This window comes from Protopterus annectens, chromosome 12.part0 (genome assembly GCF_019279795.1).
Source record: "Protopterus annectens isolate FY-2018-M chromosome 12.part0, PAN1.0, whole genome shotgun sequence".
Lineage (NCBI taxonomy): Eukaryota > Metazoa > Chordata > Ceratodontiformes > Protopteridae > Protopterus > Protopterus annectens.
In genome coordinates, this window is record NC_056746.1 from 1,116,520,611 (window position 1) to 1,116,545,259 (window position 24,649).

The 24,649-nt window shown below is 45.5% G+C and overlaps 1 protein-coding gene across 1 annotated transcript in view; it reads left to right on the forward strand.

The window, feature by feature from the left end:
- Positions 1-24,649, forward strand: part of UBE2C (ubiquitin conjugating enzyme E2 C) — a 384,880-nt gene that overhangs the window by 252,320 nt on the left and 107,911 nt on the right. Inside the window, exon 4 of the mRNA XM_044088999.1 lies at positions 20,814-21,018. Coding sequence (XP_043944934.1) covers positions 20,814-21,018 — 205 coding nt within the window. The remainder of the gene's footprint in view (positions 1-20,813; positions 21,019-24,649) is intronic.

Below are 24,649 nucleotides of genomic sequence, written 5' to 3' on the forward strand. Positions count from 1 at the left end.
AGTTATGGTGAGTACATAACTAAAAGTTATCTGCTTTACCCTTCTTCTGAGGTGTATTTGCTACAGGGTATGGGTTTTGTTGAATGTTACACCATTGTGGTATTTTGTTTCACTTTTAGCCTTTTATTTTTGGGCACCTGACATCTGGGGCAAGAAAAACTGGAGAACATGGCGTCGGCTGGGGGCTTTTATACCCTGTCACTCTGACTGGGAGGATGAGTTCACAGCTGACGCCGGACCCAGACTTTGGGATTCTGGCCGACCGAGGGCTGCCTGCCAGCAGGAAGAACCCTACAGTGATGACTGCAACAGTGAAGACACTCTAACATCTACATTTATGTAAAGTGTACACAACTGTACTTTCTCTGCACTGCCCTTTGGCTTATTTACTGTGCCCAGGGTTCACAAAGTGCCTAGCTCCAGTCATTGCTTTTTGCAGGCAAAGAAGTATTCAAATATACACATACCTGGACGACTGTCTAATTCAGGCAGAAAGCCAGGGCATACTATTAAATCATCTGGTGTTTGTAAAGAAATTGCTAACTTCTCTGGGGTACACCATAAATGAAAATAAATCACATATTGTACCCTGCCAACAAATTGTATTCCTGGGAGCAAGCTTGAATACAACTTCCCAGATGGCCTACCTCACGTCAGAGAAACAAGTTCATTTGACCGCCTACTTCAAACTACTGGGCACAAAGACCCAGCTATCTGCAAGGAAATTACTGCAAGCCCTGGGGTTCATGGTCTCCTGCATTCTACTAATTCCATATGCAAGACTGAATATGAGGAAACTACAATGGTATCTAAAAAGCCTATGGTGTCAACTTTCTCAGAATCTAGAATCAATGATTCCGATCATACCATGTCTATAGCTAGAGTTCCTTTGGTGGGCAGAACCCTGCCACCAAAACAAGGGACTGCCATTCACTCTTACCCCCTGCCACTCAAACCCTAAACAGACTCATCAGACTATGCATGGGGGGCTCACTTGGCAGGGAAGTGCATTCAGGGCAAATGGAACCCAAGTCAAATGCACCTGCATATCAATCAAAAAGAAATGTTAGCTGTACAGAATGCTGTGACAGCCTTCAAGGACCACATTCTTCCAGGACAATTATTGATAGACGGACAACACCACTGTTATTTGGTACATAAGCAAGCAGGAGGGAACCCACTCATACTCTGCAGAATAGTCGTGGCTCTGTGGAACACATCCTTGAACTACCAAGTGCACCTACAGGCTCAATTCCTGCTAGGAAAGCTAAATACACTGGCAGACTAAGCAGAAATCTCATGGACCCACACGAGTGGAAATTGGAACCAAAGATATTCAACATGCTGAGAAAGAAATGGGGGGAGCCCAGAGATCGACCTGTTTCCCTCCCCCCAGAACTACCAATTGGACAAATTCTGCACAAGGACTTCCCACAAAATCTTGGAAAGTGGATACCCTGTCCTTCAACTGGAAAAACCTATCAGTTTGCCTTTCCACCTCTGCCTCTCCAAGGTACTACTAAAGATCAAACAGGACAAACCAAGGACAATACTGATTGCACCAGACTGGCCACTTCAACACCGGTACCCCCTCTTGCGTAGTGTCACTGGCACCATGGCACCTGCTTCAGACCCCTGCCCTTCTGTCTCGGGAGGAGGGCCAGATTTTGCATCCACAGCTTCAAACCCTGAACCTGGCAGCCTGGCTAATTACCTGATCTCTCCATTACCATCCCTCAGTAAGCAAGTGATGTAATTCTGGAGGCAAGGAGGCCTAGTATTAGAAAATCCTATGCTGAAAAATGGAAAAGATTTTGTTTTCAAACCAAACTCAGGGGATGGGCACAGCAGCGCCCAATTTACCTCAGATTCTTCAATACATAACTGAGATGCTTTACAAGGGCCTTTCCTTTTCCTCCTCCAAAATTCATGCCTCAGCCATTTCAGCTCATTACAATACAGAGCCACCCCTCTTCTCTCATCCACTGCTGAAGCAGTTCCTCAGAGGGGCCAGAAACTTAAGACCACCCAGGAAAACCCCTACTCCAGCCTGGGACCCTAACTTTGTATCGGAAAAGTTCACTCTATCTTTTTTTTTGAGACCACTGTAAATGCAGAGTTGAAATTCCTTTCTTGGAAAACAGCATTCCTTTTAGCCATCACTTCAGCAAGAAGGGTGTCTGAATTACTGGCCCTCATGTTAGTTGAATCCTTAATCATCTTTCATGTGGACATGGTGTCCCTCAGGACTAATCCCTCCTTCATGCCCAAGGTGATATCCAGTGTGGCCCTTAATCAGTCTATTCATTTGCCAACCTTCTTTTCTAATCCACAGAACAAAGGGGAACGGATACTGTGCTCCTTGGACGTGCACAGACAACTTGTATTTTACTTTGACAGGACTAAACCTCTCAGGAAATGGTGAACAGCTGCTGGTTGCATTTGCTGCAGAGGGGAAGGCCATTTCAAAGCAAACCATTTCTAAGTGGATAGGCCATTGCATTAATTTCTGCTATAAGCACCATGGAAAACCTACCCCACAGGGGATAAGACAACATTCAACCAGGGCTGCATCTTACCTCTACAGCCTTTCTCAGAGGTGTTCCTACTAGGGACATCCTAGAAGCTGCTACCTGGAGTTCTGTACATACCTTTACAAAGCATTACCACTTGCCAATTTTTTTTAAATCCAGAGCTGGCTTTGCCACTGCAGTCTTGCAGGGCCTTATAGCTTGTCCTAATGCTATCCAATTTCCTCCTCCCATCCTTAGATTTGGGAATCTACCCAAATGTGTGGACTGAAACAGTAAAACACGAAGAACACAATGCAGTTATGTGTACACTTACCATAAATGTAGATGTTCGACTATTCACTGTTGCAGTCCTGGTTACCCTCCCTCCTGCCCCCTGACTTCTATTGGCTATACCTCTATTGTCTACTATGCTTAAAGCTTTTTTGTTGGAGGTGTAACCTTGTGTAGAATTGCTTCCCATTATGGGAGCACCTGACATTTGGGGCAAGAAAAACTGATGTAATGGCGTCGGCTGAATGTTTTACACCCCTGAATACCAGATGTCATGGAAGATGAGACAGCAACTGACGCAGGACCCAAGACTTTGATAATCAGGCCGACTAAGGGCTACTGCAAGCAAATAACCCAAATGTGATGACTGCAACAGTGAATACACTCTAACATCTACATATATGGTAAGTGTACTTTCCTTCTACTCTTTGCCCAAGGCTGTAGTGACCACAGATGCTTCCCTGATTGGGGGCGGGAGGGGCATTTTCAGGGAAAGACTGTCCATGGCACTTGGTCCCCTCAAGAGGCCAATCTGCACATCGATGTCCTAACTGAGAGCAGTGCTTTTTAGAGTTGCAAGCATTTCAGTCTGCCCTTCCTTCAGGGACAATTGCTATCCAGTTAGACATGCCAGTCCTAGTATATCCATGAACAGGAGGGAACCAGGTCCTATCCTCTGTTGGGAAACTTAATTTGGCAATGGGCACTGTCCTCCAACTGTTTTCTATAGCAATGCACATTCCTGGGAATTCAACATGATTGCAGACTAACCTAAGCAGGTGCATCCTTCTACCTCATGATTGGTCTCTCAATCCCATCATAGTGACTAGAATAATTTGTCGATGGGGTCAGCCTTGCTGCAACCTGTTTGCCTCTCCCATAAACCACAAATACAGCAGCTGCTTTGCCCTAGTCACCTCTCGCAGGAAGTCCCCGATAAATGCACTTCTCCACGATTGGCACCTGAGACTTCTTATATGCCTTCCCACCAATCCTTCTAATTCCCCAATTTCTGAGGAAAGCCCAACAGTTGAAAAGCAAAGTGTTTCTCATTGCACCTTATTTGTCCCGTCAAGTCTGGTTTCCCCTTTCTCTGGCCTCACCTAGTTTACCATCCATGGACTCCTGGATCCAACCGCAGGTCCGTTTCATCCTCGTGGCTTTGATCCATCCCAACCTTCAACATCTCAAGCTAACAACTTGGTGTCTCCACTTCCAGTAATTGCCAGGCGAAACAATTTGACCTCCACAGTGCAAAACATACTTCTGGCTTCTCGTAAACCGTCCACCAGAAAGCTTTTTCTTTGCAAATGGAAAAGATTTTCTATTTGGTCTGAAAAAAAAAATGTTTTGATCCTTTCTCTGGTCCAGTTGATAAGGTCTTGGAATATTGAGCCACCTTGTTTCAAGTGGGAGCCTCAACTTCTACCATTAGAGTTCATTTTAGCTGCTATGTCAAATTTCCATAATGGATGTGATCATTCTTTGATGTCTCTCAGACTGTGCAAAACATTTCTTAAGGGCACTTTACATTTGAAGCCACCTTTCAAAGATCCCATGGTGCCTTGGGATTTAACCTTGGTCTTGCAATGCTTAGTTTGTTAGCCTTTTGAGCCAGCAGCATACTGTAACCTCCAGTTTTTATCCTGGAAGACTGTCTTTCTACTAGCTGTCACATCTGCTAGGTGAATTTGAGTTTCAGGCTCTATGTGAAGCATCATTTTCTATAAAGATTAGTATCGCTCAGAACTAATCCCTCCTTCCTAAAGTGGTGTCTGACTCCAATATCAACCAGACCATAGACTTGCCAGTCTTTCCAAATTTTTCAAACCAAGGAGAGTACTGCTTGCAGTTGTTGGACATCACAGATTATTACATTTTTACTTGGACAGAACAACATTCTCAATAAAATCATACCAATTTTTTCTGTCCTTTTCATGTACCAGATTGGGCAAACCGGTTTCAAAGGTCACCTTGTCACCTTGTCAAAATGGTTGAGACTGCATTACATTTTATATACATTCAGAATAAACACGATCTACCAACAAAAGTTAGAGCTCGTTCGGCGAGATCTGTTTCCACTTCATTAGTTTTCTATTCCAGAGTTTCTGTGGAAGATGTGCCCAGCCACAACTTGGGCTACCGCTTCATACCTTTATCACTCATACAAAGTAAACATGGTCTCCAGGGTAGGATCATCCTTTGCCTCTATGGTGCTCATTAATATCCTTCCTTAGGGTCACCCAAGATTTAAAGTATCTGGGGACTCTGTCCCAACAGTCAAGAATGAATGAAGATTGACAACATTGGGTACAAAAGTTATGTTCTTACCATAACATTAATCTCTGTCTTCATTCATTCTTGGCACTCCAACCTCCTGCCTGCTCCTAGAGATTCCTGGAGGTTTGGAACTAGTCCTGAGGTTTAGAGTTGTTGCTCAGACAGCGCTTCCATATTTTCTTAATGGTAGGCAAACTCAATCTGAGGTGAGGCAGTATGGGTAGCCTTAACTTGTTTTTGGCTGACGTGAGCTTGATATAACGCCAGAGTCAGTTCCGGGGGTTCAGAACCAAACCCAACAGTCAAGAATGAATGAAGATAGACAACACAGATGCATTCCAGGATAAAGAATATAACTTTTTTTTTTTTTTTTTGCAGCACTTTTTTGAGAAATCCTTCCAGTAGTGATGAAAAATTGTCCAAGTGCCACACAGTGAAGGCAGTCTGGGGGGAAGGAATCCAGCAGGTCCCAAAAGACTAACTTAATCCAGGTTCTTCGTAGCTCCAAAGAAGACAGGGGTCTTAAGACCTACATTGGACCCAAGTCATCTTAAACCAGTATATGATGGACAAAATTCTGGATGGTCATAGTTCAGTCCATTTTACTTCTGCTCATGGAGGGTGACTGGATGTGTTCAGTGGATCTCCAGGATGCCTATTGTGTAAAAGTACACAGGTGTAAAAGTACACAGGTGTTCCAGCAGGATGCTCATCGTGCATACAGCTGCAGTCATAACAGATGGGTTCTCCTGCTGTCAGGCGGGTCCTCGGTCGGCCGAATTCCAAAGTCTAGGTCCGGCGTCTGTTGTCGTCTCTTCTTCCCTGACGTCAGTGTGACAGGGGTATAAAGGAACCAGCCGACACCATTTTCTTCAGTCTTTCTTGCCGCGCGGTGCCCGAAGCAGAAGCAGTTCAAGTGCCGGTCGGCCAGCTCCTGAGATTACGAAAATTTGGAAACCAAAGTCTTCTTAAAAGCTAAGTACCCCGTTGGGGAAACTTTTCTTGCCTCAGACCGATGTCAGACAAAGTTAATTGTATTTCTTGTGGGAAGCAAATACCGCATAAGGATTTCATTCCCTCTGTATACCTTGTTTAGGCCCAGACCACGACGTCTCTGTCTGTCTCTTTGTGCTACATTCAACAAACGCACTATTAAACGTCGGGCGGAGTTCGCCCAGCATTATTTTGGGAAAGCATTTAACTATACTATGTCGTCGGATACTCAGGTTTTGTCTAAAAAATGCAAAGACAAGGACCGACACACGAGGTCCGCGGCCTCTACCAACACCACGCCAAAGCAGACTACACGTGGTCCGGTTCTCAGCGAGGCGCCTACGCAGCCCCTGGCTACAGATGACACTTCTTTGACGGTGTCTCCTGTGCCCGAGGTCGCAGGCTCCTCGGCCCACACCCCGACTACAGATACCGAAGCCACTCTGGGCGTTGTATCTCAGAATGTGGACAGGTCCACCTCCACTCACGGTGTCTTCAGACCTTCCTCTTTCTCCAAGGCTTTCACTAAATCTAAAGCCACCATGCACTCTAAGAGACCAGCTACACAGGGCCCATCTCCAGGCCCCATGCCTAAGAAACAGATGCTTAAAATGGCTGAGGACTTAATTACTCTTATCAGAGGTTCTCGGCCCCCACCGGACAAAAGGCCCAGAGTGGAGGAAGATTCCCCCTCCTCTGATCAGGGCTCCATTATTTCAGAGCATTCTGAGGATCAGGAACGTTCCTACTCCCCTTTTGAAGACTCTGATGTGGAGGAGTCCATCCCTTCTGTCCCCCCCCCCCCCCCCCAGAGGATTACTTATTTGGGGAAACCTTGCATACCTTAAGGGAACATTTCCACTGGGAAGGCCAAGATTATTCAGATTCCAAGAAAAGGCTCAGGGTATTTCTCTTGCTACCCCAGCACAGGCCTCTGGCTATACCTCCTGTCTTGGACATCCTAGATGATGTTTACTCGGAGGCTTGCCTTAACCCGGACTCTCTACCTCCAGCTCCAGTTAAGCCTGACGGGTACTACAGGGTTCCTGACTCTCACCAATTTCTATACAAAAGTCATGCTGCTGACCTAGAAACCATTTCACGGGGCCCCAAGGGAGTTGAGGCCTCCATTGCTAAAAATCCTTTACCTTCCGAGAGACTCCAGATCCTTAGAAAGGTGGGGAAAAAAGGTATATACCTCGGCTACCTTATCCATGAGTGCCTTAAACTGTCAGTTTCATATGCTAAAATACCAACATTTTGTTATCACAATTGAAAAGTAAAATGTCACAACCTGAACAACCATAATTGAAGGAGTTGCAGGATTTGATGCATAGTGCAGAACAAGTGGGTAAGCATACCTTACAATGTGGTTTTGATGCTCTAGAGGCTTCATGTAGAGCTGCTGTTACAAGATCAGTCATACGTAGGCATGCCTGGCTCAAGGAACAAGCCTTGCCTGATCATGTCAAAGCTAAATTACTAGACGCCCCTCTTCAAAAGGATGTACTATTTGGTGCTAATACTGAGGAGGTGTTAAGGAAAATGGAGGGAAAGGCTAAATCAATGCAAACCGTGAAAGAATTTCTACAGGTACAACCCTCACGTTTTAGTAGAAATTGGCCTTCCAAAAACTGGTCCTTTCCTGCCACGGACAGAGCCCAAAGAGGCAGATACAGGCGCCCAAGGGGCAGAGGACAATCCCAAGGATCGTTTAAGAGGCAGACAATGGCAAGCTCCTACACAAAGAGGTGGTGAGGATAACTCGCAATCTTTCAGAAAGCAAACCCAATGACTTTCCCCTTTGCATGCCAACCAAGTCTCAAATGGCAGCCCCCTTAGGAGGAAAGCTGGCATTATTTTCAAAAAATTGGCATATTGTCACAAAGGACAAATGGATCCTGGACATTATAAACAGAGGCTACAAATTCCATTTTCACACCCTTCCAAAAACGAGAGGTATGCCAAACCTGCCACACAATCAAAGGGCAGAGGCACAAAGACAGATTACAGATCTCATAAACATGAAAGCTATTCAAGAGGTACCTACGCACGAACAAGGTCAAGGTTTTTATTCCAGGCTATTTCTGGTGCCAAGGAAGGGAAAAGATTGGAGACCTATTTTGGACCTATCCATCCTAAACACATTTCTACTCGTACCAAAATTCAAGATGCTCACTCTGCAGCAACTTCTTCCCATGCTAGGCAAGGAGTCTTGGCTGATAACATTGGACCTCAAGGAGGCATACCTGCATGTCCCAGGTTCAACCCATTATCAATTCTCTGCATTGCCCTTTGGCTTATCTACTGCGCCCAGAGTATTCACGAAATGCCTGGCATCAGTAATTGCCTACTGCAGACTTCAAGGGATACAAATATACCCCTATTTGGACGACTGCCTGATCCAAGCGGACAGCAAGCACATTCTTCTGAAACATCTGGCTTATGTAATGTTGTTCAACTCTCTGGGATGCACAGTCAACAAAAAGAAATCAAGGCTAGCACCCTCTCGGAAGATAATTTTCCTGGGTGCCAGTTTGGACACAAACACCCAGATGGCCTACCTCACGCCAGAGAAGCAGGGGCAACTAATTCAATACTTCAGATCACTAGCAAATTGAACCAGGCTAACTGCAAGGAAAATCCTGCAGGCTCTGGGATTCATGGCATCTTGCATCTTACTAATCCCATGTGCAAGGCTGCATATGAGGAAACTACAATGGTACCCGAAAAACATATGGTCTCAACACAGCCACAGTCTGGAAACAATAATACCACTAATTCCATGTCTGCAAAAGGAATTTCTGTGGTGGGCTCAAGCATGTCAAACAAGCACAGGTCTTCCATTCAGCAAGCCTCAAGCAAATCCAAGTCATCACAACAGACTCCTCGGACTACGCCTGGGGGGCGCACATGACAGATCGGTGCATTCAGGGCAAATGGCCCCAAAAAGAAAAGCACCTTCACATCAATCAAAAAGAAATGCTAGCAGTGATAAATGCTATTATAGCTTTCAAAGATCTTCTACAACCAGGTCAACTATTGATAAGAACGGACAACACCACAGTTATGTGGTACATAAACAGGGAGGAACGCATTCTTACCCCCTGTGCAGACTGGCCATGTCACTTTGGAACATGGCCATGGACTTACAAATGGAACTACAAGCACTGTACTTGCCAGGCAAAGAAAACAAGCTGGCAGACAACCTAAGCAGGAATATGACAGATCCACACGAATGGAAATTGCACCCAAAAGTTTTTACAGAAATAATCCAGGACTGGGAAAGGCCAGACATAGATCTCTTTGCCTCACACACAAGCCATCAATTGACAAAATTCTGCTCAAGGATTTTCCATCCAAAGGCCTGGAGAGTGGACGCTCTCTCTCTCTCTTTCAGTTGGACATCAATGACAGTTTATGCCTTCCCACCTCTTCTGCCCAAAGTTCTATTAAAAACCAGAGCAGACAGACCAAAGATGATTCTCATTGCTCCAGACTGGCCAAGGCAACACTGGTACCCACTCCTGAGGAGCCTGACGCATTTGCCACCATGGACCCTGCCTCTAATGCCTCTCCTGACTCAGCACAGCTTCAAAACTCTTCACAGCCAGCCAAAAACACTCCATCTAGCCGCATGGAAGATTCCTTAGCATCACAACAGGCCTTACTCTCCAAGGAGGTGCAAGGTGTCATTTTGGAGGCCAGAAGGCCATCAATTAGGAAAGCTTACTCCGCAAAATGGAAACGTTTTTGTGTCTGGAATGAGAAAAAGGGCCAGGATCCTGGAAAATTAAATTTACCTCAAATACTACAATATTTGGCTGAACTGCTAAGCAGTGGACTTTTTCTCCTCCATCAAAATCCATGCCTCAGCCATTTCTGCGGAATACAACACTGATCCACCTTTATTCTCTCACCCTCTCTTAAGACAGTTCCTCAGAGGGGCTAAGAATTTAAGACCTCCAAGGAAACCACCAATACCTGCTTGGGATCTTAATTTCATTCTGGAAAAACTGACCTTGCCTCCCTTCGAGCCAGCTGCCTCATTAGATTTGCAATATTTGTCCTGGAAAACAGCTTTCCTTCTGGCTATCACCTCAGCTCGTAGAGTTTCAGAACTACAGGCTGTCATGGCTGTCCAGCCTTTTATCATCTTCCATCAGGACAGAGTTTCCTTACGAACCAACCTGTCCTTTATGCCTAAAATGGTATCCAGGGTAGCTTTAAATCAGGCCATACATTTACCTACTTTTTATCCTAATCCTCAAAACAAAGGGGAGAGATTACTACATTCCTTGGACATCCACAGACAACTGTTATTATTTGGACAGAACAAAGCCTTTCAGAAAGTCAGACCAGCTCTTTGTGGCCTATGCGGTAGGAGCTCAAGGAAAGCCAATTTCCAAACAGACAATCTCAAAATGGATAGCCCACTGCATACGTTTTTGCTATTCCTTTCATGGCAAAACTGTACCTACAGTCATTAGAACTCATTCCCCCAGGGCCACAGCCAACTCTGCAGCCTTTCTCAGAGGAGTTCCTACCAAGGATATTTTGGAAGCAGCCACTTGGAGTTCTGTGCATACCTTCTCCAAGCACTACAACCTACCATTATACTCCAAATCTAGAGCAGGCTTTGCCACTGCAGTCTTGCAGGGTATTTTGGCTCCTCCTAGTTCCACCTAGTGCCTACCACCCTTTTCTTAGCTTTGGGATTCTACCCATCTGTTATGACTGCAGCTGTATGCACGATGAACATAGTACAGTTTTGTACCTACCATAAATGTAGATGTTAGAGTTCTAATACAGCTGCAGTCCAGGTTTCCCTCCCTCCTTCCCCTCTTAGGACAGGCCTATAGGCTAACACATCCTCATGCAACCTGATTGGGGTATTCATTTATGTTGTATTTGCTTGCAGCTACTGTATTTTTATTATATTACACTGCATTATTACACAAATTTATGTATTGGCTTCCCTCTTGGGGCACCTGACATCTGGGGCAAGAAAAACTGAAGAAAATGGTGTCTGCTGGTTCCTTTATACCCCTGTCGCACTGACGTCAGGAAAGAAGCGACGACAACCGACGCCGGACCTAGACTTTGGAATTCGGCCGACCGAGGACCCGCCTGACGGCAGGAGAACCCATCTGTTATGACTGCAGCTGTATTAGCACTCTAACATCTACATTTATGGTAGGTACAAAACTGTACTTTTCTTCCTTTCAGGCTAGGAGCCCACCGTTGTAAATGCAGAGCTCTTCTTTTAGATTCACCACTGCTCCCTTGTTGTTTACCCATATGCATGGCAGCAGTGACAGCCTACCTCAGTCTGCAAGGAATCCAATTTTTCCTGTACTTGGACATTTGGCTTCTAACCACTCCTACTTGAGCTATATTGATCAAAGGGGGACGTCTGTCTTCAGTGGCTTAACAGCTTGGGAGTTACTGTCAGTCTGCAAAAGAGTAACTTGACACCAACTCAATCCATAGAATTTATCTGATACCACCTAACTCAATCCATAGAATTTATCTGATACCACCCAGACACCACATTGTAAATTGCCATCCTACCACAATACAGGATTCTCTCCATCTGAGAGTCAGTAAACCAAGTGCTATCGGACCCATTTCCACCAACACTGTTAATTCTAAAACTTCTAAGTTTATGTGGTCTGTCATCGCCTTGACTGCTATGCCTAAATTTCACATAAGGGTTTTCCAGTGGATCTCCTCATTTGAATGGTCACAGCTTTATTGCCCCTTCAGCACCTTGGTCAGGCTAACACCAGTGTGCAGAACTCTCAGATGGTGGAAAATGTCCACAGACTTGTTAGCACGTCATCCCTTATGTCCTCCTATAGCAATAGTAACCATGGACCCCCTTTCGTAATCCCCCCGCCCCTCCAAAGCGGGAAGTCTGTACAGAGTACTTGAAGACCAGCCTTCAAATCAAAGTCCTGGAAATGAGCAGTCCTTTTGGCATTACAGGCATTTCAAGACTCCCTTAAACCAATAAAACAACCAATTCAAGACCAGCCTTCTTGTGCAATACTGATAACTTTTACAATTCTATGCAATAATGTACCGTTTTAAATACATGTTTTGGGTGTTATGTAATGGTTTGCTGTAACATAGTGATGTCTGTTTTCATGCTTCTTGCGATGTTTTGCACATGGAGTCCAGTGAAACAATTTCATTCCGTTCACATTGCTGTGTGAAGTCTGAATGTCAAAGTTCACTTTGACACACTCTCTTCTAGTGTGTGATATTAGTTCAGACTAACAATGTTTGTTTGGTACATCAGAAAGCAGGGGGGAGCCTTACTCGTGTCAAAAAGCCATGAGGGTGTGGCAGTGGTTGATAGCTTCCCATCGCTTTTTGCTGGCAGCACATATCCCAGGGACAGATGGAGCACGCATGTTCGTTTGCCTCACAAGTGATCCCTGAATCACAGTGCCGAGCAACATCTTCAGTCGGTGGGGCTAACCTTGGTGCAACCTGTTTGTGTCCTACCTAAATGGCAAGTACAACAGTTAATGTTAAGTTGTCTATCTCGCCTTCATTCTTGCTGGTTGGGTTCGGAGCCGATCCTCTGCCCCTACTCTGCCATCTTCAAAAGCTCGAGAGCTGCTTAGTGGCTCGATGCCCCTATATCCCATGCCGGGTGCTAGATACCCAGATCTCGTTTGTCACTTCTGCTGTGAGGTTGTTCTACTGGCTCAGGTCGTATAAAACTTTTATCGTTTTTGTTGTCATAAACCTGTCAGTTTTAGTTTAGAATTAGTCGGATAAAACTGTTGTATTGTAGCTAGTCTCTTCCTAATCCTTGTTACTTCTCCTCAGAAACTCATTTAAATTAGAGAGCCCCCCTCTCCCTTTCCTTACCTCAGAAAGGTTTTCCGTTTAAGTTAGAGGATAACCTTTTTCTCTCTACTTTAATAAAGGAATTTTTTTTTTTTTTTTGTTAATCACTGTTAGTTGTTTAGTGATAGTTAACTATAGTTTTTTGTTTGTAGTAGTGTAGATACATACCTTGCTTGTAGTTTTTGGTTGTGATAACTGTAGTGTGTGGTTTTTAGTGGTTAGTTACCTTAACTTTTCTGTGTTTTTCTTTGTTCCGTGGTTTTCCTTCAGGATGTCCAAGGATCCTAAGCCGTCCGGATTCAAGAAGTGTGACTCATGCTGTCAGAAGATGTCTCTGACAGATGGTCACACTTGTGTTTGTCTGGGCGCTGTGCACCTGCAGGACTCTTGCTCGATTTGCCATGCATTCAGTCCAAGAGTCCTGCAGGAGCGCAAAAACAAGTTGATCCTGAGGGGTTTGCTTAAGCCCCAAGATTCACCAGCTAAGGCTCAGCCCGTGAAATCTTCCAGGCCACCTAAACCTTCGGCTCCCAGTTCAGAGCAGTCGTTGGATGAAGCTGTTATACCATCCATCTCGTCTCCGGCTGAAACCGATGTTCCTCCCTCCCAGTCGGCTCAGACACGTTCTTCGGAGCCGTCTGCGAGTCGAAAAAGACCCAGGTCTCCTTCTCTGGAGTAGATACATTGGGCTCAGAGATCACCTCTGCTCCAATCTGAGCTTAGTCATCGCTCATCCCACTCTTCTCTGTCCTCAAGACTTTCGGACCATGACTTGGAAAGAGTGGTCAGTAGGCTGTTAAAATCGCAGGCCCTAGCCAAAATGTTGTCCAGCCCCCTCATCAGGTGTCTGCTCCGTCCATGTCTGTAGATATTCCTCCTCAGACTCCTCCTTTGAGCTCAGAGCTGGAGTTCGTTGGGGTTTGAGTCGTGGAACCGCCGGCTCCGATACCTTCTCCTTCGGTTCCGTCGTTTGCTCCGATCCCTTCCATGGTACCGTCCCTGGAGGGATCTGGGCGCCGGGACTCCTCGTCAGCTTCGAGGGGGGCGAGTTGCATCGGACCCTTGTCCGACCCCGCTCTCCCTCAGGGCTTCGGCTCAGGTGAGCTCGGCTCCCACATCTGCCTTTGAGCCATCCCCCTTGGTGTGGAGAGGGATTCTGGTTTCTTCGGAACCAGAGCCCTGTCTGCATTTGGGCAGGGGACGCCTTTGAGGTGATGAGTGTACTGGCCCCCGAGTCAGTCACACGATTGACCCCATCGGCTCCTCCCCCTATGGTGCCTGCGTCAGGCTCTGCCCCTCTTCCAGATCCCAAGCGTGGGGATTCAGCGCTCCAGGACACCCCCTTGTGTGTATCTTCCTCTTCCGAGGCCTCCCCTGATCATTCAGAGGAGCCACCTCATAAGAGGAAATGCAAGAGGAAGCATGTTAACTCCCCTGAGTCTGTCGCATCAGATACCAACTTAGAGGATTCAGAAGGGTCCCCAAGATCCCCCTCTGAAGATGTCTCCTTCTCAGACATCCTTGAGATGCTTGGGCAGAGGGGGGAACTGGACTGCCCTAAGCCTTCCGAGGATGAGTCTGTATTCCTGTACGCGTTTGGATCCCGACCTTCCACCTCCTGGGTGGCTCCGCCTTTTGACCCACTGATGTCTGTGGTGGCTCGGAAGGCGTGGTCAGCTCCAGACACAGTGAAACCGACCCCCAGAAGACCTGCTAAATTCATTACTGCACCATAGGACAAACAGTTTTTGACCAGAAGTGTCCTCGCTGATGCCATGGTGTTAGCAGCGGCCACAAAGGAGTTGGCAGAAACTTCTTCTGTCCATCCCCCTAACAAGGAGTCCAGGACGATGGACAGATATGGGACGCAGATGTTCCCTTCAGCGACCTTTTCCATGAGGTCTCTGAATTATTTGTGCCACTTTACCAGTCTTCAAATTGATTTCCTTAAAGAGCTTGGAGATGCCCTCCGAGATCCATCAGCTGAGGGTGCCCAGGCTAAGGCAGCCTCCCAGCTGGCGAGACTTAATTCAGTGGTAAACTCCTCCATGAGGTTCATTTTGTATGCAGCCGATGGTGCGAGTAGAGCCGCAGGCACAGGCGTTGCCCTAAGGAGGCACGCTTGGATGCGGCTATGTAACTCTGCGGAACCTTTCAGAGAGTCTTTCACCAACACCCCCTTTGGTTCCCCTCTCTTTGGATCACAGGTAAAGGACACCCTTACCAGGTGTGAGCAGGAAGGCAAGACTCTCTGTCTCTGTCTCTCTGTCTCTCTGTCTCTGTGTCTCTGTGTCTCTGTGTCTCTGTGTCTCTGTGTCTCTGTGTCTCTGTGTCTCTGTGTCTCTGTGTCTCTGTGTCTCTGTGTCTCTGTGTCTCTGTGTCTCTGTGTCTCTGTGTCTCTGTGTCTCTGTGTCTCTGTGTCTCTGTGTCTCTGTCTCTGTCTCTGTCTCTCTGTCTCTGTCTCTCTCTCTGTCTCTCTCTCTCTGTGTCTCTCTCTCTGTCTCTCTCTCTCTGTCTCTCTCTCTCTCTCTCTCTCTGTGTCTCTCTCTCTCTGTGTCTCTCTCTCTCTGTGTCTCTCTCTCTCTGTGTCTCTCTCTCTGTGTCTCTGTGTCTCTCTGTGTCTCTCTCTCTCTGTGTCTCTCTCTCTCTGTGTCTCTCGTAGGAGTCCGTTTTTCCACTCCTTCCAGACCATATCCCAAGGGTCAGAAGAGTGGAAAGATGTGGTTCCGGAAATCCCAGGGAGCCTTGCCGGACACACGTGGTGAGTTCCCATCCAGGGGCATAGGAGGGAACAATAATAGACGCCGCCCTCATGGTAGAGGGGGTCCACAAAATCAGGGCAGCAGAGAATCCTTCTGTGAGAAGGCCTTCCAGCATCCCTGAAGGGTTGCCCGGCTGCCCAACTCTGGAGGCAGTCTGGGGAAGATTATCGCTGTACCCAAGAGCCTGGCAAGTCATAACACAAGACAGATGGGTACAGTCTGTTATATCCGGAGGCTACAGAATTCCCTTTGTTCGCACCCCCTTAAGGTTAAACAAGTCCTTTCCAGATGTTCCACCCAATCTAAGGGACCAAGCAGTTCAAGAAGTCTCAAAGCTGCTAAAAAAAAAGCTAAAAAAAAAAAAAAAAAAAGGCCATCAAGCAAGTCCCAGCAGACCAAAACAAGGATCCGGAATTTACTCTAGGTTCTTTTTGGTACCGAAAAAGATAGGGGACTGGAGACCCCCATTATGGATCTCAGCAGACTGAACAGGTCTGTACAAAGAAAAGTTTTGGATGGTCACGCTACAGTCCATTTTACCCTTCCTGGGTCAGGACAATTGGATGTGCTCTATAGATCTTCAGGATGCGTACTACCACATCAAAATGGACAGATGCTCCAGAAGATTCCTTCGCTTCCAGCTGGGAGCCAGCCATGATCAGTTCAGAGCTCTGCCCTTTGGTCTCACCACAGCTCCCAGGGTGTTCACCAAATGTATGGCAGTAGTTACCGCTCACCTGAGACAGCAAGAATTCCAGGTGTTTCCCTATCTAGATGACTGGCTCCTCACACCAGGCATCACCTTCTGTGAGCCAGACTGCACTATCGAGACTTGCTCCAGGCTAGGTATTGCAATAAATTTCAAAGTCTGCATTGTCGCCCTGTCAATCTATCACCTTTATAGGCGCAAATTTAAATACCAAAGACATGTCAGCGAGCCTTCCACCAGACAGGGTATTAGTGATTCGCCAACATGTGAAGGTTTTATTAGCATGCAAAAAAATTCAAGCCAGATTTGTCCTCCAAACTCTGGGTCTCATGGCAGCAGCGATCATACTTGTCCCTCTAGCTCGTTTTCACATGAGGATTCTTCAGTGGCTTCTTTTCACCCAATGGTCCATCCAGCAACTTTCCATGTCTTGCATGATTATGATCACACAAGCATGCAAGGAGCACCTTGTGTGGTGGATGGTCTCCACATCAGTGTCCCACGGCAGACCATTTGTACTCCCTCCTCCAGTTGCTACAGTGACCACGGACGCCTCCCTGATCGGGTGTGGGCGGGGCATTATCAGGGCAGAACAGTTCAAGGCACCTATCAACCTCATGAGTACCATCTGCATATAAACGTCTTGGAGATGAGGGCCGTGCTGTTAGTGTTGCAAGCTCTTCAGGACTCATCCTACTGGTACCATTGCAATTCAAACTGACAATGTCAGTAGTGTGGTACATCGACAAGCAGGGCGGAACCAGGTCCTACCCTCTGTCGAGAAGCACTCAGACTCTGGCATTGGCAATCTCTTCCAACTGTTTCTGATCGCAACGCACATCCCTGGGAGGTCCAACATCATAGCAGACAGGCTGAGCAGAGCAATTCTCATGCCTCACGAGTGGTCTCTGAATCAGGTAGTTGCGGACCAAATTTTCTGCAAATGGGGCCAACCTTGCGACCTGTTTGCAACTCCCTTCAACAGCAAGTGCAGCAATTTCTTCTCTCTCCTTCCACTTCCTGGACATTCCCCCAGAGACGCTCTAGTCCGCGATTGGCCTCAGGGACTTCTTTATGCATTCCCTCCTTTTCCCCTAATCCCAAAGCTAATACAGAAAGCTACTGTATTGGGCTGCAAAATGATCCTCATTGCTCCTTACTGGCCTCTACAAATATGGTTCCCGCTCCTGCATCGCCATCTTCTCGAGCAGCCTTTTTTACTCTGGACCCAGTTCCAGACCTTCTGATACATCAATCGGGTGGGCTGCACCAATCCCTACGATCTCTCCAGCTCACTGTTTGGTTGCTCCACTTCCAACTTTAGCCAGGCTTCCAGATATCTCCCCCTCTGTGCGTGAAATCATTTTGTCGTCGCACAAGTCTACAACTAGAAAAACTTAAGCTAGTAAGTGGAAACGTTTTTCTTCCTGTGCAGAAGCTAAGAGTATAGACCCCTTTTCAGCCCCTGTGCACCACATTTTGGAATTTCTTGCGAAACTCTTCCATGCTGGGTCCGCTTCCACTACGATTAGAGTTCAGTTAGCTGCAATTTCAAAATTTCACATTGGCCTGTCGGAAAACAATATCATGTCTTATAAGCTATGTAAAGCCTTTCTCAAAGGCACCACTCTGCTCAGGCCCCCAGTAAGAGATCCTCCACCACCGTGGGATCTAAATTTGATTTTAGCTTCTTTAATTTTGCCCCCCTTTCGAACCTGCAGCTTCTTGTTCCTTGAAGTTCTTATCTTGGAAAACCCTTTCTGGTAGCCATTACTTCAGCCAGAAGAGTTTCGGAACTTCAGGCTGTTTCTGTCCGTCCTCTGTACCTAGTGTTCCACAGTGACTGGGTTGCTCTCAGGACTCTTCCTTCCTTCCGAGAATAACTTAAAGCAGTCCATAGACCTCCCAGTGTTTTTTTCCTAACCACTCCAACAGGGCGGAATATAAGTTGCATCAGTTAGATGTTCACAGGCAACTATGCTTTTATTTGCATAGGACTAAGGACGTTACAAAATCGGGCCAACTTTTCCTGTCTTATGCTGTGGGTAAACAAGGTCTTCAGTCTCCAAAGTAAAGTAACCTTATCCAGGTGGTTGACTTCTATCATCACATTTATATATCAATTGAGGAATAAAGAATTGCCAGTCAAACCAAAAGGTCACTCCACCAGAGCTTTAGCCACTTCGGTGGCCTTTCAGGCTAGGTTGCCCATGGAATCTATTTGTGCTGTGGCTACGTGAGCCAACCCACATGCTTTATTTTGCATTGCAAGTTGGACGTGGTTTCTAGGAGCAGAGCTGGTTTTGGTTCCACTGTTTTGAAGAGTCTGTTCCGATGAGCCACCCAGGACTTTAGGTGCTAGGGACGCTGTCCCAACCAGCAAGAATGAAGGCTAGATAGACAACTTAACATAAAGAAGTTATGTACCTACCATAACGTTCCATGTTAGTTGTCTTCTCACCTTCTTTCTTGCATCCCACCCTCCATCCCCCTATCCTAGTGGACCGAGAAGAGTTCCTCTTGATTTTTCATTGGCTGAGCCTTCGGCTATTCCTTTCTGACTAGTAGTCTCTCCAGTAGGATTTATGCATTCTAGGATAGGATTCCTTTCTTATGTCTGCAGTTAGTCTTGCCAAATGAGATCTGGGTATCTAGTGCTAGACATCATGGGATATAGGGGGCCTCGAGCTAGTAAGCAGCTGTCGAGCTTTTGAAGATGGCAGAGTCGGAGCAGAGGATCGGCTCCGAACCCAACCAGCAAGAAAGAAAGCGAGAAGAAGACAACTAACATGGAACGTTATGGTAGGTACACAACTTCTTTTTTGCCATATTCTGTCCTTAGGGTCAGCTACTCGGGGACACTCTGATTTGCAGTCCTTTTCCATTGACGAAGTTCATTCAGAAAGCCAGAAGGTGCAAGGCAAAGTGACCCTCATTGCCCCCTATTGGCCTAAACTAGTCTGGTTCCTTTACCTGTGGTCTTGCTTCCTACGTCACCTCTGGCTGCTGGCTTACAGGCCAGACCTCCTCTCATCCACAAGGGCATCCTCTCCCAGATCTTCAAAGCCTGAAATTAGCCACTTGGTTGCTGCAGTTCTAGTGATAGCCAGTGTTGGCTGGTAGTCAGAAAATCTTTTTCACATCCGTACTGCCTTATAAAAGTCTAGTATCAGGAGTGTATATCAAAGCAAATGGAAATGATTTTTCCCTTTGGGCTACAGGAAAAGGGTTGAATCCCTTCTCTGTGCTACCTTTAACAATGCTATGGGAGTCTTATCTAAATATTTTCTTAATGGAACATTCCTCCTTCGGCCCCCAATATGAGAACCCATTCCTCCATGGGATATTACAGTGACTTATTGAGCTGTCACACAACCTCCCTTTGAAACAGCAGTATCTGTGGATTTAAAGTTCTTGACATTTTAAAACTGTCCTTGGTTGCAGTTACTTCTGCTAAGAGGATTTCAGAACTATAAACTTTCATGTAAGCCACTATACTTTTTCCCCTTTTCATAAAGATAAGGTATTCCTGAAATTAAACCCTTCCTTCATTCCCAAGATGGCATCCAAATCCAACATAAATCATTACATTAATTTACCTTTCTTTCCAACAAAGTAGCGTACGCATTGCACTTTGATCATAGCTTAGATTTTAACTTGCATAGAACAAGTTATTTGTCGCCTTGCCCTGTCCCAGTTTAGTTTCTGATTGAGAGTTGCGCAGCTGATATTTGGTCTACAGTATGTACTTGTCTTGGTAGAGACTGGATGTGCAGTCCACAGCTTGTTCCTCCTTTGGCTGTGCTGTTCTCAAGAACGTAGTCTTAATTCCACCCAAGAAATTATGTAGGTTGGGAATCTGTCCCATTCATTGAATCAGAAGAAAACTTACAGCTGATATGATGGTTTTGCATTCACTGTAACAATATATTCTTGTTTACTTTTCGCCTGGTTTCTACATTTTTTCCCTCTTCCAAATTGTCATCTACAGTTCCTTGAATGAGTTGTATTTATCGAAGTCTCTCTCTTTTTCTCTAACCTCAACAGGTTGGTTCCATCAGTATTTTTACAGAACCCTTCATCTTCCCTTTCTCCTGTTTGCAATTAAATAAAACATGAACCAGTGTTCTTAATATATACATATATTCCTATTATTGGGCAAACTCAATCTGTGGTAATTTGAGGATGGTAAGAGAGTTGTGTTAGGGGAAGGGTCAGAGTCGTGGATCTGAAGATTTAAAGGTGTCGAGGCCAGTCCCATTCATTGAACCAGTCAAAAACAGGGCAACCTGGATCGATCATTCCAGTAAGTACTTTCATTGTACTGCTAAACTGCAGTTTTAGGCATTTCTCTCAGCTGCAATTTCTAGTGTGTTTAATAACTCCTTTCCTTTTTAGGTTTATGATGGACTTCGTTACAAACTCTCCCTCGAGTTCCCTAATGGTTACCCTTACAATCCTCCAGCTGTTAAATTTATCACACCTTGCTATCATCCGAATGTGGACAGCGATGGTAATATATGCCTCGACATTCTAAAAGAAAAATGGTCTGCACTTTATGATGTTAGGACAATCCTGTTGTCAGTCCAAAGTTTATTGGGAGGTAAGGCTTTCTGAAGTAATTGGTATGCAGCATTTTGAAATATTTAGCTAATCTTTAAGAAATTGGGTTAAATATATTTTGTTCATTTTAAAGAAAATGACTGGGGTTTCCATAAATCCCAGTTATTTATTCACATGCTAAATGTTTTTAGCTGAAAGGTCTGTTATTTATGGGACTTTGAAACTGGTTTGCTTGGTGTGTCTTGATGCATTTGATGTTTAGTTGTGTAAATATTTTTGAGAGCAATTGCTGCTTGCCCATGTGTCAGTGTAAGCACAAAACTTTCTTCATAGAAATTTCAGACTCTGACCCATTTATTTCCTTGTCATTTTTCTGAGAAGGTATGTATACCTGCATATTCTGTTTTGTTGGGATGAGAACTTGGACACAACTGTATGAGGTCTAATTATGACATTTTGTTCACTCTCTTGGTTAACACTTAAAGAAAACCATCCACATAATCCACCTCCCCCTTTACTTCTTGATTTATAAATGTTGAAGTAGCATACAGTGTTAAGTTTTTGTTGTTGGGGAGCTTGGAATTCAGTGGTGACTGTAAAGCTACAGAGTAGTTCGTTGGTACAGTTGTCACATTTTTTTCTTCACTGATACTTATGTAAATGTGAGAATTGTTAATTTGAGCAGTGAATAACTTTTAAACTTGCTTTCCTGTAAAGCAGCTGCCACCCCACCCCTGCACATACATGCAATTAACATAAATCCCTCGAACTACATTTGTGCTATTCTGTCTGTATAATTTGCAGTTATTCGGTCTTCCTTGATACTCAAAACCATCTCATGCATTTTTTATTGAAGTGTGCTTTTTATGCAGGTCAACCCTGACCTTTGGTTCTTCAGCAGGCAAGTATAGATTTATTTATTCATTCATTCATTCATTTATTTATTTGAATGTGCAAGGTTGTGAAATGGTAAATTTGAAATGCCTTCTCCAAGTTACTGCTCGTGTTCCTCTCAATCAAAATAGTGCGTCCTAGTTTTAAAACAAAACAAAAAAAATCTAATTTGACTGTAAGGGTGTTGGTTCATCTGGAAAAAAATGGGCAGAATTCTCTTCATTGATTGTTTACAATTTCTACTTATAGGAGAGCCCTCGTTTTTCCTGTCAGTGGAAAAGTGACAAAGTATTTTTTCTGAAAAGAAATTTGGACTAGCATAGTGTTTTAAGTGCTTTTTTTACTGTGTTTTCTGCCAAAAGAAACTTTTAGACCAGTAGTGTTTACTGGCATTTGCTGCTAGTCTTGCCTGGGAAAGAGGCACCGTTTTTTGGCTCGACAGTGGGACAGACTACTGGCCCCACTGACTGTCCGAGCCACAAGAAAAAAAAATTAAGCAGACTCTCTTTGCCGCCACACAGGCTAGCAGTTTGCCTTGGTGGTTGGAGGTAGGTGACACTGCTGTGCTCATTTGTTGTATTTGTTGTACCTCTGACCACGCATTTGTTACTCAGATATATCTGGTGCATCACCTATAGCCACTGTGGGCTGGTGGTTAACCACATCTTCTGTGGTTGTTGGGCAGTCCCATCACAGTAGACAAGGGAGAACCACTCTTGGTCTTGGGAGATAGAACAGGAAAGGTTTTCCTGTTAGAAGGCAGTACCAATCCATGGGAAAGCTGCTATTAGTAACACGGCTGCCCCCATTTTTCCTGTCAAAAAGAAACTGAAAACCAAGCATGTATCTAGTACTCCTCAACTCTGGGTAGTAGTTGTTCACTGAGTCTGGATAAGTTTAATTCAGGGTGTTGATAACTACTTGTATAGTAGTTTCTGGTAAAAGAAAGCGAGATACCTCTCTTTCTGAAGAGATTCAGGATTCTGAATCTAAACAGGAAGATGCAGTGATGGATACAGGATTTTCTCCTCAGATTTCTGAATCGGGCTCCAGAGAGAGCCCCGTTTCTGATTCTCCCTGTGGGGTTTCTCATCCTGAGATTATTGCTAAAATGTGCCAGCGTTTTCAGTGGGAGAAAAATGAGGTATCTCATTCCCTCAAAATACTATAAGTTGTTACAGAAGGATTTTCTGAATTGTACACGCACTCCTCCTGTTCTGTCTGCTTTAGAGGATGTGTATTACTGCTTGCAGCTTTCCTGATAGTCAACCACCTGTCCCAGCAGCTATAGCTTGAGTTGATCCCACTGCTGCTATAACTCCTAGTTAATTGATGGATGTTCTTAGTCTTTCACTGTTGCAGTCTTCATGTGTGGTTTATTCCTGCTGTGATAGCCTTTGGCCGTCCCGAATTCCTGAGTCAATTTTTTATCGGCTGCAGTCACCTGTAGTCTGACGTCAGGTCATCGGTGCTATAAAACAAGGCAGCCAACGTCATTACATCAGTGTCTCTTGCCGTGGAGCCTGTAGCAAAAGCAGTTTGCCCGAGTGCCTGTTGGTCGCTACCAGAGTTTGAATTTCAGCTGAAAACGTCTAAAGCCAAGTACCCCATTGGGGACCCTTTTTTCCTTGCACTAACCGATATCCGAAAAAGTTGATTCTCGCCTGTAGAAAGCAGATCCCACACAGACTTCCATTCTTACTGCGTCACTTATTTAGGCCCAGACCACAACGTCCCCCGTTGCCAGTTCTGTGCCCTCTTTAATGCGACAACCATTTGCCGTAGAGCTCTTATTGTAGACAGTTATTTTTGTGTTCCGTCTTTGCATTTCAATATATTATCCATCAGCCAACAATCAGTGGACATTCCGAAAAAACGCAGCGATAAAGATGGAGACAGATCTCACAAGGCTAAGCCTTCCGACGACTTTACTGCTACGCAGCTGGTCAGTTCTCTGGAATTCAGTGAAGTGCTTTCGCAGCCCCTGATGCCTAATTCGATATCTGCACAGGCCTCTACAGAGACCCTTTCGGAGTCCGGTATGCTGTAGAAATCTTAGTCTTCCGAGCCGTTGGCTGTGTCTGCCTCTGTTGGGTCCGGAGCTGCGACGCAGGCACTGGCTTCCAAGGAAGCCTTTTACACTACTGAATCTAGACAAAAACAGTCTTCTCATCAAACTACCATTTCTCTCAGGCCTAGAAGCCAGGCCACCCCTCGAATCTGCTTCTAGCCACCATCTTGCTCCTGGTCCACCACCCCAAGCACAAATGCTTTAAAATGGCAGAGGATCTAATTTCCCTTATCTGGGGTAGTCTGACCACAATTCTAAAAGGAAAAGGCACCCTTCTCCAGAAATTGACAGAACAGGATTCTGAGGAATCTGACTATTCAGATTTTGAAGAGGAACAGCATCCTCCGACTGCTTATGAGGATTCAGATGCAGAGGAATCTATCCCTTCTGCCTGCCTCCAGAGGACTTTTCCTTTGGGGAAACCCTTCACACCCTCGGGGGACATTTCCAATGGGAATCTCAGGACTCTTCCCCCCCCCCCCCCCCCCCCCCCACAGCCTAAGAAAATACTTGGTTTCTGGACCTGCCCCACCATAGACCCCTGGCCACCCCCCCCCCCCCATTTTAGAAGTGGTGGATGTTTTCCATGAATCCAGCCTAGCCTGTGACACCCTTCTACTTGCTCACAGTAAACCTAACTGGTATTGGAGTACTGGATTCTCACAAATGCCTGTACAGAAATCCTGCTGCAGACCCAGAGGTCATT